This window comes from Alternaria triticimaculans (assembly GCF_023758025.1).
Source record: "Alternaria triticimaculans strain BMP 0046 chromosome Unknown scaffold_1, whole genome shotgun sequence".
Classification (NCBI taxonomy): Eukaryota; Fungi; Ascomycota; class Dothideomycetes; order Pleosporales; family Pleosporaceae; genus Alternaria; species Alternaria triticimaculans.
The window spans coordinates 2119935-2138237 of record NW_026055958.1 but is presented as its reverse complement, the minus strand read 5'-3'; the positions used below and the strand labels follow the sequence as shown (position 1 = coordinate 2138237).

Genomic DNA, 18303 nt, shown 5'->3' with positions numbered 1-18303 from the left:
TTTCCTTGCGGGAAGTGCGGCTCTCGACTGATTTTTAAGCCGCCCCGCAGACGTTTTGGCGTATGTGTGATACGTCGCATGCATGTAGCTGCACGCACACTGCACGACTGTGCCACCAGGCGCTTACCTCGATGCTGGACAGCCCGACTGTCACCGGGCTTACCTCCGGCCTCACATCAGTGATACAACCACAAACTCAACCTGCATCCATGCAGAACGCCGACCTACACTTCTTCAGCCGCACCTGAAACTAACAGCTACGAACCACGATACAACAATGGGCATATAACGTCTTTCTCATTGATGCGCGGAAACGCAGAACACAAACCCTGGACACATTAGCGAGCGCCAAACAAGAAAATTGCAGGGGTCAACGTTGCCTTGCCGGTGAACACGAGCGTGGGTCGTAGGCGCAGAGATGGAGGACGACCAACAAGCAACATGTGGTCATGAAAGGAGTTCGGAAGAAAGTGTATACAGTCCCAAAGATTCACCGGGTTACACGCGAGACGATGGGCCAGCATTTGAGGATTTGCAGCAGGACAATGGCCAAAATGACGCTCACCCACGGGCAGACTGCAAGACCAAGGACGGATCGATTGATGATTGCAGTTCTGGACACTCTAGAACTCCAAGTGCAGATTACCGCGGTATGATCTTGACGAGTTCCACACCATCTCTCATCCTTCAACAACAGGCAAGACCCCGCACATCACTAGATGATCTACAGACCCGCCACCCCAGACGATTACCGTCAGAGTGCCGGACGACCAGCGCAAGCGCAATCGCTCTACCCTCATCTCGTTCCTCTTCAATAGATCAGCCGTCCATCCGAGATCTATGTCGGACTAGCGAACCCAAGTCCGTGGAACAATCAATAGTGCGACCGGAACGGGCAGCTTTTTCTGGGGGGATGCGCGAACGTGGGAGAGCAAAGTTCCGAGCAGATGCAGTCTCCGAAGAAGAAGCGATAAAAAGAGAAGAATCTCTGAAAGTGAAGTACAGAAACGCGAGGGATCGATCACCGCAATCGCGTTCACCAGAGCGTGAACCAATCAGGCAGCGACCCGAAGGCGATGCACCGCGACGACCAGAGCTGAGCAAGCTCTGGAAAGCAGTCTTAATAGCATTGGAGTCAAGCGGGAAACTCCGAAAAAAACCAAAGCAGCAACAACAGGAGGTGCAACAGGCGACGAACAGCAATGAGGCAGAGATCTATCGCATGGGTCTGCTCACGTCGGCCAACCGCTTTTCGAATCTACATCATGCTAGTGCCGTAACTACACGGCACATTTGGAGTTCACACATCATGTTATATGACATACTTGAGACACAGCAGCCTAGTGCCTCTACTCTCCAAGCTCTCTGGCCTGATGCACACTCGCGTTCGGCACCGACATATGAGGACTTCCGGAATACGTTGAGGCGTACTCCAGCTCGGTTTCATCTCAGAATGATATTTGTGGAAGATCTAAATCCTTCATTGATTGATTACCTGGGTGCCACCTTCCAAATTCCACCAGGTGTGTTCGAAAAACATTTGGATGGGTCCGGCTTTGCAGGCGAATCATTCGATGACAAGAAGCCAGCGCGGTGGCTGAATCACTCCTCTAGTCCTGATTGTTCTTCACTGACCTGGTTCCGGCCTGTAATTCCTTTACTTCCTGTGGCTTCAAACTTCCGCAGTCAGCTGCTCAGCAATCTACGTCCGAAAGTCAATTGCATGCTTGAAGGCTGTGGGAAGGTTCATAAGTTGCAAACAACTGCTAATATCTTGCGTCGCAACGTAAAATTGTGCCCAAGTCCCGGAGCTTATGTAAAGGGCTCTGACACCGAGTACCCTGTTGCATGGGAAGAGAGGGTAACAATATTTACAAGGCGAATTGACGGCTGTAAATTTGGTATGCGAAGGGAATTTCCCGAATGACTCCAAAACTAGTTGCAAATAATCTGACGATGCCAGCTATTGTGCTACTAGATCCGCTGCCCTTCACTAGGGTTGGGTGGAGTACCGATCAAGACCAGCAGAAGGATGTCGCTCGTTCCAAGCTCAAGATAGTACGTGACAATGCTCTGAACACGGAGGAGACTAAGAGCCATCGCATTGAGAGCTGGGCTGCGCAACAACGCCCTCTCTCTACTGCAGCTGCGCATCCAGAATCGGCAAGATCTTCGCTCGCACCAAATGTAAATGTTGCAGTGGATGATCCGCTACCACATGCTGGTTTACCCGATACCCATCCCTGTAAGTATGAGCTTTCTCTGGAGCGTACATGTTTCCGCAACGCCGCACAGAGAGCGTATGAGAGACTTCCAATTCGTACCTCTCACGTAAATCGTGTTGGCAATCAGTCGTTCCACAGAAGCATCGACTTTCAGATCGCACATGTAGACGTCAGGAAACTTTACCGTCATCACGCCCAGTTGATTCACCCAGAAAGACTAACAGTTTGTTAGTCGTCCCAGCAAAAAAGCCTGCGGGTGTAACATTTCTGCACTCATCGGCGGAAGCTAAGATGAGCCGTGCACATGTCACGGGCGCTACAATTGACGCTGTAGGAGCGATATCATCAGCTCGACAGCGGAGTACGAGATTCGCCATCGAACGGAAGTCAAGCCGGAACCGCAAAAGTGGCATCTCACCGACTAGAACCACACACAACACAGCAGACAAAATCGATTTGAATCGGGCAAGGAGTAACCATTCCGAGTACCGAGCCCACGATTATGACCGGGTAATTCCATATTATCCTATCAAAGCTGGATCCTCATCTTCCGCGATGCTTGGCGACACGTTTACCACGCTTGATATGCCATCGCACATCGAACGCCTCCATATACCTTTCTCCGTAATAGGCGAGTTTCAAGCTGCTTTGCAGTCGACAGGAAAAGGCAAGGAAACGATACACGGTAAGCGTCTCTGTACGATACGCATGAAAGACATACACTGACCTCGTGATCCTACTATTAGATCCACTCCAGATACTGTTCAGAATTATTCACGATGATTGTCATAATCTGACCGATGTCATACGGGATTCATTGCATTGCATACGCCAAGACACGCTGGATGAAGATGTCATGCAACAGCGGGTTACATACTGGAGAAAGCTGCTTCATCGCTTCAATTCTAGCCTTGCGGATGTGGACCAGCAACTGCGGTCCTTGATACATTTTCAGAACGATAAGGAACTTTTCTACCTTGGCGGCAATCAACGAAACGAATTACCATCGGAAAGACTCGCAAGAGACACGAGTCAAACCTTGAGGAACTGTCTCGATCTCGTCGAGAGATCTTCCACAGCATTGCTTACCGAAATGCAAATAGTTGACAGCCGACGAAGCATCGCGGAAGCTGAGAGCGTGTCCAAACTCACCGAGCTGGCATTCGTCTTTATTCCGCTGTCCTTTGTCGCAAGCCTGTTCAGTATGCAAGTCAAGGAACTGAGCGACGGAGTGCCACTTTACGTCTTCACGCTCGCTGCCATAGCCACTGTCTTTGTAGCTTACGCTATGCGCCTCAGTATTCGCAGCTCCCGCCTCATCGAATATAAGACCCAGATTCTAAGCCAAATTCACGCTGAATCGCACGTCCCGCACAATCAGCCAATACCAACACGCATAGTTTTAGGATGGTTGCACAACACTATCAGCAGGTTTCTATCGGGAACATCTACGAAGGTCTTCGCTGTTGTTTTCCCGTTTGTGCTCGTGGGAGCGCTTATAGCTACTCTTCTTAGCCCTATCGTACTGCTTTGGCTACGTGGGATTGACAGAGGCTTTACCATTGTGATAACTCTTCTTTTAGTCTCTTCGAACGCGATACTTTTCATCCCACTCGCGAAATTTGGGTACCGATCGCTTGGCACTAGTCCGATGAACATGATCCGTGACATTCGAAGGTGGCGTAGAGAGAGTCAAAAGAGAAGAGCCAAGTCAAAGAAAAAAAGAAGATATCCAGATCCAGAAGCTCAAGCTCGATCAGGAGTCAGTGGTAGTAGCGAGCGCGTCAGAGAACACGGTTCCAGATCTTCGGAAAACAACTTGAGCCATGCTACCAGTAGAGCGTGAGACTCATCTGCTACTAGTTCATGATAGATATGCGGGCTGTTGAGCTTAGTCTACGATCGATAGCCCATCACTCAACGAGAAACGTTCCATAAACATGCAACTCATCCCTCGTCCTCCATCTTCCTGCTACGAATATCTTTTCACCCTCCCAGACGTGCACACCCAGCTCCTTCAGACCACTCTTGTCCATCACACGCCGACTCGCCGGGTTCTCAGAGTTGACAATCGCTCGTAGAAAGACTTTGTTGTATGGCTCCCAGAAAGATCTTTCTTTTTTGCAAGCTTCGATGAGTACTTTTACCGCACTCGTTGCGTGACCCTTACCCCAAGCAGAGGGTAGATAGCTATAACCAAGTTCGACGGTGAGACATTCCCTTTCAAATGAGGAAGGAGGCAGAATGTCAGATCTCAAGGTGAGACTCCGATCGCCGAGAGATTTTACACCGATATGACCAATGAAGCGAGTTGGAATCGAGTCTTTGTCTGCGCTCTCGTGTCCGGGAGACAGGAGTAACTCGTGTACGGCATAGGATACTCGGTAAGACTTGCTTTCGCCTTCGCTGACCGTGACTGGCAGGGCGTATTTGGTGAACCTTTCGGTGTCTTCGGCGGTTTTGGCGATCCCGTCAATGCTGAGCGGAATTAATTCAGTCCCGGTGTACATGATGCACGGTATATGGTTGGCTGATAACAGAAGACGGGACGACCTACCTCCAAAATGCGGCCTTCTCGTCACTGCGTAGTTGGTGTAGCCACTCGAATTCTTGGCTTCCTCTCTCTGCTGCCATGATCCGCGTCAACTTTAGCTGCGGTGTGAAGATTGTGTGATCCATAGTTGTCAAATGCTGTGAGAGGAGGTTTCCAGTTCTCACAGGGCCTTCCTTATCAACCTTTATATCACTCTCTGGTCAGCCTCTGAAGGCTGATATACATCGGAATAGACTAGACGAAAGGTCCAATCGGCGTTCCTTAAGCTCGGTAATCACTGAATAAGGATTAGCGCAAGACCTCAGCTGTCCACGGCTGGACTAGTCATTCCGATGCTTCGTGACTCTTATGTCTGCACACCTCTGGGTAGAGGGCCTTGTTCCAGGCCCCAATGAGAATCGGCCGCGCAGAGTGCTGACACCCAACTAAAGTTATCTTCATTGCGGCTGTTCTGGGATCACACCCAGTCGTGCGAATCAGACGGCTTTGCGCCTCGACACCAAACTTCATCGAGCTAGCCAACGGTATGCTCACTGTATATTCCAGCCTACAAACATGCAACGATGAGTCAGTCGCTGACATGGTCGGCTTTGCTTACTGTCAAGCTTGACGCGCCCATGCCGTGGCTACGTGCAGAACTCCGTACAGCATATAGCGCTTTATTCTAGATATGTTCTGATAGCGGTGGGTATATCCCATACCCGATCATTAACTGGGTATTGGATGCTCGAGCTCAAAATGAGTGCAGCCTTTTTCGTATGATTGCTTCTTTGCCGTGGATGAAGCCTTGGACTTGTCTTGCGTTGTTGGCTTTCGTCGCGGTCTCGTTGTTTGGCTCCTGCCTCGCTGCCTCACGCATGGCTCAGTTGGGATAGTCTAGGATGAACTCAAGATAACAGGACATGTGTTTACCGGCTGGTTTTGGAGTGACGGCACATGAATGTCTTGACGCGAGGAGACAGCAAAGGTGTGGGATTCTAGCGCCACTCATGTCTTGGCATTCCCGAATCGCCGACCGAACTTTTGGCACTGTCGCGACGAACACCTACATCCGCATCAGCACCAATGGCACACCCACGATCGCTACTAGCTCCTCTGAGCAGACTCACCATATCATCCATTGCCGCCTCGAGATCAGAAGTCCCGCGCTTCGCTTCAATACCGTACCAGACGATACGATGCGCAACCACAAAAGCCCAACCCAAGAAAAAGAAGAAGGCGCGGAACACGTTCTTGCAACATGACTTGAAGAAGGCAGAGAAATTCTCGCTTATCGATGCAATGCAGTACGTTCTATCTGGATCATGTACAAGGAAGTGCGAAGATCGAGGGCTGACGGTGGAACAGATATATCCGCGCCTTTGAAGTAGGCCGCAACCCGTCTTCCTCCAAATACGAACTACATGTACGCCTACGCACACTCAAGAACGGACCCGTCATACGAAACCGATTACGACTCCCGCACCCTGTCAAGACCGATATACGAATTTGCGTCATCGCCGCCCCCGACTCGAAACCCGCTGCTGAAGCACGAGCAGCTGGTGCTACGCTTGTAGGCGAGGACGAGGTCTTCAACCAGATTAAAGAGGGCAAGATCGATTTCGAGAGGTGTATCTGCCACATTGATAGTCTGCAGAAGATGAACAAGGCGGGGTTGGGAAGGCTGCTAGGTCCCAAAGGCTTGATGCCGAGCACAAAAGCAGGAACGGTCGTTACGAACGTGGGCGTCACTGTCCGAAATATGACTGGTGGTAGCGAGTACAGAGAACGTCTGGGTGTAATTCGTATGGCAGTTGGACAACTAGGGTTCACGCCAGAGGAGATGCAGAACAATATCAAGGGATTCATGGATGCGATAAAGAAGGAAATGGCGCAAATGAGCGATCGTATCACCAAGGAGATTCACGAGGTGGTGCTTAGCTCGACGAACGCACCAGGTTTCACGTTGAGCGGGGACTTTAAAGGACCGGACTCCATATCACCAAAGGAGTTGAGTGGGCCTTTGTAAATGTAGTTTTCTGGGGTGTATGACCAATGTACCATACCGAACGCCGTCGCTATGCTGGACAATATCGTCTCTTATGATGACTTGAGTGTTTTGAGGACCTTGACTGCCTCAGCAGATTCCTCCATGTCCGCGTATATCTTCATGATTTTCATCACGCGACCAGCGTCAGACTTATTAGCAGTCTTGGCCTGCTGCAGTGCAGTACTCAAGTCCATCAACAACGTACTCCGCACCTTTGCTATCCTGGCCGCCTGGGCTGCCACGAATGGATGCTCACCCAGCTCTTTCTGCAATCCTAGCACCAACCGATAGTGTACAACATTCCGTCTCAACTTGGCGACCGACACGCCGTAACCCTCTTCTTCCTCGTCTTCATCTTCCTCGTCCTCGCTATCCGAGACCTCTTCTCCGAGGATGATCGTCTCGTGCCCCGCCGTCTCAATCAGAAGTTCAGCCTCCAACTCTTTGAGTCTAGCGTCGTAGTCGACCAGCCGCCTCCCCAAGTCGATCTTGGCCCTAACGTCTCTCCTCTCTTGTAGCAGCTCCCCGACTTCCTCTTCTCTCTTCCCCACCACACCGGCCAGGCCGTCAACTTCCTTCCTGAAGCCCAGCAGTCCGACTCGCACCTCTTCTACCTTTTCTTCGCCGCCGTGTAGACTGTTTCCCAAATTGAGGAAGTCTTGGTAGTTGCTGTTGACGAGGTCTAACAGCTCCTTTGAGAGAAGCTGCGATCGCGACCGCAGTTCCGAACGCAGGTCTTCGAGCGTTTGGTGTCGGTTGTGGAGCGTAGAGAGATATGTTGCCGGTGAGAAGTTCGGGGCGAGGAAGTCTGATCGGCGTAAGGGCGTCGCGAAGGGAAGGGTGGAGAGATTGTCTTCGTCGTCATTGTCGTTGTCGCTGAATGCGGAACGCGAGTCGTCGCCGAACTGGAGGACGTGGGTTAGTCGCAAACTCGCGTCATCTCGCGCACGATAAGGAAAGGCTCTTGGGGTTACGCACATAGAAGCGGCTCATAGTTGTTGTCTCAGCTCCATGTGGAGGGTCCTGCGAGAGGCTGTGCGTGTTGCCAGAAGTCCAAATAGAGCTATCGATAAGGTTGGGAGCATCGGAAATGAACCGAGGCCTCGGAACTCGACACGCATCTCATGGTTTGTAATGCACGCCATCTAGCGGCGTGGGGCAAAGCAAAGCGAAGACGTCAGTCGCCTTGCCTTCAGTAGCATTTACCCTTGATCTTGTATCTGAGTTCCCCTAGAGTCTCAATACTACCAATTCTAATCTTTCTTTCTCAGCATAGTGTGCAAGGCCAAGAGACGTCATAGTATACCAGACGATGCCACCGCAACCTGAGCTTCCCGAGCCAGCGCATCCAGAAGTAGATTCGATGCTGAGCCGCCGATTTGGAAAAGAGGTGGCCAACTACTTCTCTGGTACCTAGATAACCCACCTATACCCTTTCTGCAGCCCGTTTCTGACATGATTATGCAGGCTCCCCACTCAATCGCGTGGGCTTCCTGCGTCCCGACCACCAATTCCTCTCCTCGGCACTCAATCATCCCAGCACAACCTTCTTGCTATTCAACAAACTCGAACCCCTTACGAAGTCCGGTTCTGAGCTTGCCCGCTGCACCTTTGCCGACGTAAAATCAATCATCGGCGAGAACCCATTCGAGAAGTCAGAGGAAGAAGTGATTGCGCAGTACAACTCGAGTTTATACGTTCCCCAGGTAATCTTCTTGGGCCTGGACGAGCGGAAAGATGGATTCAAGTACAAGGAGCATTACAAAGGGCAACCATGGTTCGCCGTCGATGTCACGCCCAAGGAGAGTGTGAAGGAGAAGGCAGAAGAACTGCTGGAGCGAATGACAAGCACGGGCTTGGAGTTCAGTAAGGGTAGAATGAACCTGAGTCTGCAGGCTGAGGAAGGTGCGTTACCGTTGATCCATCTTGACTAGTCTGGGATCCTTGTCTAACACTCCACAGCGGCCATCTATGCGGAAGCCCGACATCTCCTCGATTGGAACGAACGAAACCCTTTCTGCGCTTCTTGCGGTTACAAGACTCTCTCTGTCAATGCCGGGTTCAAGCGCACTTGCCCACCCAAAGACATCGCGTCCGAAGTCAACCAAGGTGAACGCCCACCCTGCGCGACCCGAACCGGTATTTCGAACTTGTGCTTTCCTAGAACAGACCCCACAGTCATCATGGCGGTCGTATCTGCCGACGGCACAAAGATCCTACTAGGGCGCCAGAAGCGCTGGCCTGCCCACTTCTACTCCACACTAGCTGGTTTCCTCGAACCTGCTGAGAGTGTCGAAGAAGCCGTACGTCGCGAAGTCTGGGAAGAATCTGGTATCCATCTCGGTCGCGTTGTTATCCACAGCACTCAGCCATGGCCTTACCCTGCCAATCTCATGATTGGCGCAATTGGGCAGGCTATTCCAGATGGAGAAACAATTCACCTCGGGCATGACGCTGAGCTGGAAGATGCGAAATGGTTCACAGCAGACGAAATCAGAGAGGCGCTTCGCATTGGTACTAGTGGACTTGGAGATGACGCTGGGCCAGAGTACAAGGAGGGTGGACTGAGATTGCCGCCGAAGACTGCCATTGCAAATCAACTGATAACGGCTGTAGCTAATGGATTTGCAAGCGGGAGCCCCATGATTTAGATGCCCAGGCTCAGCTATAGATAGACGTTCTAGAGGGTACGTTTTGTACAGTGTAGTTGTAGTACAATATAGAGGGGATAATCACGCAGACGCGTGTTATGTTGAACATTCATGTTATTGCATTATGTATATGTTTCTGGTCTTCTACTCCAGTACGATGTATCGGCGCAACCGCTCAGGTATCGCATCATACAGCTTCTTCTGCTCCAGCCACTTCTTCGAGAAGAGGCGATCAGCATATCTGTATGCACCATCACACAATAAAGTGACAACAGTTGATCCCTTGCCCATCTTCTCTGCCACCTCCTTGGCTGCCACGACGTTGAGGCACGAACTTGCGCCTAGGTATAGACCCTCCTCGTCCAGACATCTGTATACCATCTCAATGGTCTTCTCGTCGCTAATGTGTACTGAGCCGTCCAAAAGGTCAATATCAGGTTTCAGGTTCTCTGTTACGCGACCCTGGCCAATGCCCTCGGTTATCGAACCACCAGCTCGTTCCTGAAGCTTGCCGCCACTCTGGATGTAGGAGTGCAGTACCGAACCTGGAGGGTCAGCTAGGAAGCTCTTGACCCTTCCGCCACTCTTCTCCTTTAGGTACCGCGTCACGCCCGCAAGCGAGCCTCCAGTGCCGGTGGCGCAGGTAAAAGCGTCGAGCTTTCCACCTGTCTGATGCCAGATCTCGGGCCCGGTAGTCTCAATATGCGCCTGCCTGTTCGCCACATTGTCAAACTGATTTGTCCAAACCGCGTTCTCTAATCTATCCGCATGTCGCTTCGCCTGGTGGTTGTAGTTCTCCGGGTTGTCAAACGCCACCGCTGGTACCGGGTATACCTCTGCGCCGAGCAAGCGCAACAAATCAATCTTTCCCTGCGATTGTGTGTTGGGCATGTAGATTACCAATCGGTATCCTTTCGAGCGACAGACGTGTGCAAGACCAATACCAGTGTTTCCGGCGGTGCCTTCGATGACAGTACCGCCAGGCTTCAAGAGGCCCTGGCGCTCGGCGTTTTCGACGACGAAGAGGGCGGCGCGGTCCTTGACGGAGCCACCGGGATTTTGGAATTCGGCCTTTCCGAGGACGTTGCAGCCGGTCTCTTCGGAGAGGCGCTTGAGGCGGATGAGAGGAGTTTTACCGATCGCTGTACCGACGGGTCAGTATAGATTCTCTGGGTATGCTTGTCAAGTACGGTACCATCTAGGAAACCCCGCTGTCCAATGCCTTGGGCTTGCGAAATGTTGATGGCGGTCTGTTGTGCAGCCTCTATTTGGCTGAGGCTTTCAGCATTCCGCCATGCCGTAGCGGCGAAACTCCGCGCGGCTGTCCTGAACATTGTTGCTTTACAGAAAGAGGCAAACCAGTCAGCATGGGAAAGTTGGAGTAGTAAAGATTCAGGATGATGCCATTCGGCTGATCGGCGAATCAACGCGCTCTCGCCCGATGTCGCAACTGCAGGACCCCTGTCGTCCTGAGACCCCTGCAGCCACGAGTTGTTGCCGCGTGGGGTCACGGTAAACAGTCGAACAACAACACCGACGCCCGCATTTGCATGTCAAGACCTCGCGACAAGGCACTCAACTAACGACCTCGTCAATATGGTCGGCCGCACATCGACGCGTGCACCGCGAACATCAACCTCGACGACACGCACCACCAAGTCCACGCGCGCATCGTCCGCCAGGCAGTCCTCGAACGCAGTCGAAATCCCCGATGAGGGCCCCGTAACCTCCCTCCGAACAAACATCGCCCAGGTCTTCAGCGATGCGCAAAGAACGACTGCAACGCAAAGGAAGCTCATCGTAAACCTCCGAAAGATACAAGAAGCATGCTGCTTCGAGCCACCAGACACTGGCAAGGGCGGGAAAAAGTCAAAGGGCGAGGAGCAGGAGGACTTTGATGAGGAGGAGTTCAACACCGAGGTAGTACGATGCGTACTGAGGATTATGGCTGTCAAGAAGAGCGAACCCGTCGGAGACAGGGTCATCCGTTTCTTGGGCCTATTCCTGAAGCATGCCTCTGAGAAAGATCAAACCATATTTGCTGCGGAGTCGGAAGAAGAAGCCACCGCATTCCACGAGACGCCCAGCAGCCGGCTCACATCAAATATTCTCACCACGATCCTCGCCCTCCTGACGGCAAAGGACAAGACGGTCCGTTTCCGAGCCACACAAACGGTCGCGCACATCGTAAACAGCCTCACAACCATCGACGACGATATATTTGACCTAATAAGATTGGGTTTCTTGAAGCGTCTGCGAGACAAAGAGCCAACAGTGCGCGTGCAGGCCATCTTGGGCTTGGGTCGTCTGGCCGGTAATGATGATGAAGAACAAGACGACGAGGATAGCGATGATGAGGCCGCCGGTGGTATACTCGACAAGCTTTTGGACATTATGATTAACGATCCGAGTGCCGAAGTGCGACGCGCTGTTCTGCTGAACCTACCGCTGTGGCCATCCACCCTCCGTTACATCCTAGAGCGAGCTCGAGACATGGATGCTACCACTCGCCGGTTAGTGTACGGCAAGATCCTACCTGCTTTAGGAGACTTCCGTCATATGTCTCTTGTCGAGCGTGAGAAGCTCATCCGATGGGGTCTCCGCGATCGAGACGACCTTGTCCGCAAGGCTGCTGCCATCCTGTTCCGTGAACGCTGGCTCGAGGACTGTGCCTCTGGGCGCGATACCCGACCAGAAGAGGAGAAGAAGCCAGGAGATGTCGCTCCGCCAAATCTAGAAGCACTTTGCGAGCTTCTTGAGCGTATCGATGTCACCAGATCTGGGGAAGAAGAGGGCATGGCTCACGAAGCGATGCGTCAGTTTTGGGACGGCCGGCCAGACTACCGCAAGGAAATCACATTCGATCATGAATTCTGGAACAACCTCGATGCACAGACAGCCTTTATTGCCCGCACACTGAACGATTACAGTCACAGCACTGATGACGAGACAGTGCGAAGCATGATCGAGGACAAGATGCCAGAAGTCACCATGTTTGCTTTCGTCCTACAGAGAGAGCTCAACTCTCTGATGGAATTGGTGGACAAGGTTGCTGTCCTGGAAGAGAACGACCCAGAGACCGAAGAAGCGCAAGAAGACGTCGAGGAGCAAGACTTCATTGTTCAGCAACTGCTCCACATCGCTCACACCCTTGACTATACAGACGAGATGGGGCGTAGGCAAATGTACAACATCATGCGTGAAGCCATTGCCAAGGCTCAGCTGCCGGAAGAGTGTACTAAGCTCGCCATCGAGGTGTTGCGCAAGGTCTGTGGAGCCCGTGGCGAATCAGACTTCTGTGCTCTCATCGTAGAGGCCATTGCGGACGTCCGCGACTCTTTACTGGATTCCGACGACGCTACAGTCACTGGCGAGGACGCTGAAGAGAGCTTCCATTCTGCGCAATCTGATGCCGAAGGGGATGCACCGTTGATCAAGCCCAAGACCGCAAAGGCTTCCGAGAATCTCTCCGAGGAAGAGAAAGAAGAGCGACAGATCCGCGAAGTTATGGTGTACTCAAAGTGTCTGCATATTGCTCAATGCACACTTCAGAACGTGGAAGGCGATCTGGAGTCAGACACATCACTCACCAGCATCCTTAACACACTCATCATCCCTGCTGTTCAAGCTCATCAGGCCATGATACGAGAGCGTGGTGTCATCTGCTTGGGTCTGGCAGCCCTCCTTAGCAAGGTAAGTCAATCAGTTTATTCCCACCCATGAACTTTTACTAACAAGAAGCAGGACCTCGCTGATAACAACCTCGATCTCTTCTTCCACTGTTTCATGAAGGGCCACGATGCCCTCAAAGAGATCGTCATTCAGGTTCTGACAGATGTAATCATCACACATCCTCAGCTTCTCACACCTACGATACCAGACCCAGATGCCTCGACCGAAGATGCAGAGCCCATCACAAACCCACGAATCCGCCCCGTTACCAAGATCTTGCTCAAGGCTTTCAGTTCGGATAATAAGCGCATTGGCCTGATCTCTTGCACCGCAGCCTCCAAACTTCTCCTCCTGGGTATTCTACCTCCTCTATCGACAACCGAAGTCCTCAAAGCCTTCACCCTGACGTATTTTGACCCCGAGACGGCGTCGAATCCCGCTCTGAGGCAAGCGCTCAGCTACTTCTTGCCCGTGTACTGTCACTCCAAGCTCAAGAACGCAAAGCTGATGGGCGAGATTGCTGTGCCAGTGATCTCAAAACTACTCATCATGCGCGACGACAACGTTGAGGACGAAGATGTAGACGAGATGGTGGGCTGGCCTGTCATCACTGCCCATCTTGCCGAATGGACCGATGGACGCAAGGTCGTGGGCGCAACCGAACTTGGTCTCGACGGAAAGACCAGCACCATTGCCGAAGCTGAAGAGCCGCACATCCAGCTCGCGATCGACATTTTGGAACGCGCATTGACAGGTACATGCTCAAAGGACGAACGAAAGCCTTTACTCTCACTATTGGGCAAACTGTTCATCGCGCCTTCTGGCCCAATTCCTAAAGGAGAAGAGGGCGCACTCGACGAGGAAAGCTTCCGCACCTTACACGAGCTAGTGTCTGAGGCTGTAGAAGGAAAGATCGGCACTGACGCTACTCAACGCAACGCTTTGATCAAGCTGGAAGCTACGCTAACTAAGCGACTCGGCGAGACTACACAAGTGCAAGACACTGATGTAGAGCGCACAGCCACACCCGAAACGACTGCTGCTGCCGACGCAACGGAAGTCAACGAGGAGGAGACGGAGGGTGATGCTACTGAAGTCTCTGCATCGCGGAGTCAGAGGAAGTCTAATGTGACGCAGGTTGACGACGAAGAAGAGGAGGAAGAGGAAGAAGATGAAGACACTATGCTAGCGGGTATGCAGGGTGAGGGCACGCGTATGCCTCTTGAAGATGACGATGAAGAGGATGAGGAAGACGATGCTGCGTCTGAGGCTGGACACAGCACATTGACCGTTGGCAGAGATGACAGGAGACGTACACAAGTGACCGAAGATGATATCATGGAGAGCCTGTTGCAGAGCGAGATGGATCACTCTGCGTAGTTTCTTTGTTTCTCTCTCTCGACCTCTCTGGGTTGACGGCGTTACATGGTCCCATTGGCCTCTTCTCGGCATGTTTTGTCTTGATTACGAAGGAGCTCCGGTAGTGCGCAATGAGTTCATGAATGCAGAAACGTTTTATGATACTTCTTCTCAATCGTCCAGTCACTGCTAGACGTACTGCGCGCTCTGTGTTCATTCCAGCCTCAATTTAGCATCATCAACCGCTCATTCACATGCATCAAGTTGACCATCGTAGAAAGGCACTCATTACCTCCTGCACCTTCGAGAGATCATTATATAGAATTTAAGAGGGGGTATACTACAAACTGCTCCGGAAATGACGACATCAATGCCCTTCGCCAAAATATACTCCGGAATCATCACGTAAACTCATACCAATCGTCGTAGACCACGATCTGGTCCAAGGCCAGTTCCATCATCTCGAAATGTGTCAAGACCATCAAGAAAACACCCCTTGCACATGCGCCAGTACTTTTGTACATGTTTCACTCCTCGAGTCCAATCTGCATCCCTCTTCCGTTATGACGTCCCATAATCTGCGCTCAGCGTCGTATCCTAGGTCTTCCGTCATGTCTTTGTTCGGGCCCCACATCCTGTGCGGACTATCGTCATCCCCATACACTCTCTTATCGTCTAGCATCTTCGCCGGGTCAAGCTTGAGATTGTTGTGATGCAGGAAGAGGATCGATGGTTTATGTGGGGCTTTGAGTATCCTGTCATGTCCCTTCTCGATCTCGGTATTCGGTTTCGCAAGGTCGGCGTCTCGCCAGAGCGTTTCGGTGTGAACATGGCTGCGCATTGGAATAAGGTATTCGTAGTCGAGTGTCGGGTCTGCTTGCGCGAGGCCGGTGCCCCTGAAAGTGCCATTCATATGGTTGCCAAGAACACTGGGGGGTGTTTGGACTTGGTAATAGGGCAGGCCAACTGCGAGTGCTGCCTGTACAAAGGTTTCTTTGTCGCCAGCACCTGGGCTGCCTTGGCTAAGGAGGATGTAATAGTAGTCTGGGCCGTAGTAGTTGTAGTACACCATCATAAGGAGCGACGCGCGGTGAATGTCCTTGTTGATGAGAAGCTGGCCGCTCTCGGTAGAAAGCCTCGATTGAGAGGCGACTTCTGGTATCGCGGCGATATGATAGTAATGCGAGGATATCGTCTGAGCCCAGAAGTCGGGCCAAGTGACCAGGCCGTGAGTCGTATATGGTGCGGCGGAGAAGAATTTGGTGGGATCCTGGGTTGGGAATGCGTCGCTATCAAGGAAGAGAGCATGCTGGAAGGATGAGAAAAGGATGGCGAAGATCTTGTACTGGTAGTGATTGGGTGGCTTCGCGTTTGTGGCTGTGTCGTAGATGTTGGACAAGACTACACAACGGGCGTTGAGGGACGGTAGGAGGGTGTCGCATATCTCCGGGTCGTACTTTGTCCAGTCATCGATAAAAACTTCCATGGGTAGGTCGCAGCCAGTTCTCCGCAGCATGCGCAGCGACACCAGGAAGATCGGCATATAGAAGACGTCTGCAGTGGTGACAATCCCCGTTGTGCCTTTGGCAAATGGTAACTTTGGTGCCAGAAGTTGTGCCCATCTACGCATAGTATAATGAGACTGGAATAGAGCAGTCTCCTCTTTGTCGGTGAAGTCCAGCAACTTCTCAGGATGCGCTTGATGTGGTTCAAGAGGCAGAAAGTTCTTCACCAGTGCATCGCCGTCGCCTTTGAGGCGTAAGGCCTCGCATTGCGGCTGCGACTCGATTAGGGCTGTGACAAGGTCCGACCAGAACTCTCGCACAGGTGCGCCGAAGGTGGAGCTAGCGGCAGTGAGGTTTTTGCCCGTCAATAAAGGCATATGCAAGGCATTTGACCCATAATAGCCGTGTGGGAGAAAGAAGATGCCGCATGTAAGAAGGAAGAGCGGGATGACGATGAGTCGCGGTATCGAGGGGACGGATACGAGCATAGTCGCGGGTGGATTGCTATCGTCGGAGGAAGTCCATGAAGGTGGATAATCGGAGTGGAGGACAATGACAGAGGAAGACCAGGTTCAATATGAAAGAGAGGGGTGAGAGAGCGTTCAAGTGAAATTACTGAGCGTCAGCATTGCGTGAAACCTGCCAAACCAATAGAAAAAGGTGCGTGGCGTTTGGTAAGATAAGAAGCTACGACCCGCTCATGCAAACGGTAGGCAACGACAGTGCGGCTTAGTGGAGGCACAGTCCCTAGACGGCTAGAGTCCATATGGACGATGAGTTTAACCGGCCTCGCGAGATGCACATTGACTGACATTGCAGCCCCCAGAGCTCAGACACAGCCACCGTTTGCCCCGTCTTACTCATGCGAGTGCATGCTTGTGTAACGTGACACAACGTTGTCAGCTCTGTGAGTGGGCTCACCTGCATACGCGCCTTCTGTTGCAGAGCGATCTTCTGCGTAGGGAGCCCTCAGAGCCTTGGGGTGACGGCCGCCGAGACGCGATAATTCAGCCCTGTGTTGGAGCGAAAATCTAGGAATAGAAATCCCTAGTTAGACGCATAGCGTGATCTGCGGCCTCACCCGGTGGCTGGAATTAGGGGTTCACAGGCTGGACCCTGTAACTAACAAGAAACGGTCGCTCGCGTATTCGGGCGTTATCGATCGCTCGCCATGCGTGATCGCAACCTCTTCAACTTTTGTAGTCTACACTTTGACAGGGCCTGCTTTGACATTCCCAAGAACTCGAGGTAAATCGTTCTATTGGCGCGTTATAAAGAGACCGTACGGATGGTACCAAGGCACCCGAGGCACCCGAGGCTGCGTGGCGACCAACAAGCGCTGCTGAATATTACCGGACACGAAATTACGAACGGCCCAGGATCTCTTTCAGGACATCGCGTCATTCAGGCGCTACGCCGTGCTACTCAGCTCCAGTTAACCCGAAACAGTCATCGTGGTGAAAAATGTCTACACATGACTGTCTTCCTGTGTGAAGAGGAAGACTTCAGCGGAATGTAGACCACGGCCATCAGGTGCACGCCACTTTGCGAAGATGGCTACAATGAGACTCGGGAATTCTGCAATTACGGAGATACTGTGGAGATTGGGAAAGAGTTCAATATGTACACAGGAGACAGGGGCGGGACGCTCATTTCGCGTTCCAAGGACACAGTGCGACGCGCCGAATCAGTGCGGGCGACATATGGTGAAATGCTGTCCACCTCTTACCATCAGCCGCTCTCTACTGGGAAGACTGTAACATGGGCAAATGACGTGTAGGGTGTTTGTAGTTCCTCTCGAATCCGTGCGCAGACTACAATCCAAGGTATGTAGTAGTCTTGTCGGACCGAGCGCGGATCAGCCCAAGCCGCCGGACATCATAGTCTGCCGTATTTGGACATTTTTAGATATACGTGGGTGGTGCGATGTTCAGCCACAACTAGCAGCGTCTACGATGTCAATGGGATCTGTATGGTTGGCCACCATTATTTGGTTGGAGAATTTCTACGTACCATGGTGACCTTATCTGTGAAAATTCAGTAGTTTTGCTTGTAGCGAGAATTCAGCAGGAATACATTTGAATTGTGAAGATCGTCCGGCTGATGTATGGCGACTATAGAAAGGTCTCGTTCGCTTTCCATGTTCGATATGGCACGGTAATACTCACCAGATCAAAGGAGCTTGCAGTCGTGATCGTGTTGCCACTACCGCATGCAATGCAATCATGACCAACACGTAATGAGCAAGATGGATTGGAAATTATTAGGGCAGGTAAGCAAGGTAATTCTATGATAAGTACAAAAGACA

General features: G+C 51.9%; 6 protein-coding genes across 6 annotated transcripts; 3 read left to right on the top strand and 3 right to left on the bottom strand.

Annotated features, from left to right (window-relative positions):
• Positions 1–5844: 5844 nt before the first annotated feature.
• On the top strand, positions 5845–6787 carry J4E78_000692 (uncharacterized protein; the record flags this gene model as incomplete). Its single annotated transcript, XM_049361354.1, has 2 exons — positions 5845–6065; positions 6127–6787. The coding sequence occupies 2 exons, from the start codon at positions 5845–5847 to the stop codon at positions 6785–6787; spliced, it is 882 nt and encodes a 293-aa protein (XP_049226637.1).
• Positions 6788–6858: 71 nt separating this feature from the next.
• J4E78_000691 (uncharacterized protein) lies at positions 6859–7801 on the bottom strand (the record flags this gene model as incomplete). The annotated part of the gene is made up of 2 exons (XM_049361353.1): positions 6859–7713; positions 7787–7801. The coding sequence occupies 2 exons, from the start codon at positions 7799–7801 to the stop codon at positions 6859–6861; spliced, it is 870 nt and encodes a 289-aa protein (XP_049226636.1).
• Positions 7802–8120: 319 nt separating this feature from the next.
• J4E78_000690 (uncharacterized protein) lies at positions 8121–9459 on the top strand (the record flags this gene model as incomplete). The annotated part of the gene is made up of 3 exons (XM_049361352.1): positions 8121–8217; positions 8276–8713; positions 8771–9459. 3 exons carry the CDS (start codon positions 8121–8123, stop codon positions 9457–9459), a joined length of 1224 nt encoding a protein of 407 aa, XP_049226635.1.
• A 144-nt stretch (positions 9460–9603) lies between these two features.
• CYS17 (Cysteine synthase 1) lies at positions 9604–10793 on the bottom strand (the record flags this gene model as incomplete). The annotated part of the gene is made up of 2 exons (XM_049361351.1): positions 9604–10601; positions 10655–10793. The coding sequence occupies 2 exons, from the start codon at positions 10791–10793 to the stop codon at positions 9604–9606; spliced, it is 1137 nt and encodes a 378-aa protein (XP_049226634.1).
• Positions 10794–11055: 262 nt separating this feature from the next.
• J4E78_000688 (uncharacterized protein) lies at positions 11056–14511 on the top strand (the record flags this gene model as incomplete). Its single annotated transcript, XM_049361350.1, has 2 exons — positions 11056–13152; positions 13204–14511. The coding sequence occupies 2 exons, from the start codon at positions 11056–11058 to the stop codon at positions 14509–14511; spliced, it is 3405 nt and encodes a 1134-aa protein (XP_049226633.1).
• Positions 14512–14971: 460 nt separating this feature from the next.
• On the bottom strand, positions 14972–16372 carry J4E78_000687 (uncharacterized protein; the record flags this gene model as incomplete). Its single annotated transcript, XM_049361349.1, has 1 exon — positions 14972–16372. The coding sequence occupies one exon, from the start codon at positions 16370–16372 to the stop codon at positions 14972–14974; it is 1401 nt and encodes a 466-aa protein (XP_049226632.1).
• Between the last annotated feature and the right edge of the window lie 1931 nt (positions 16373–18303).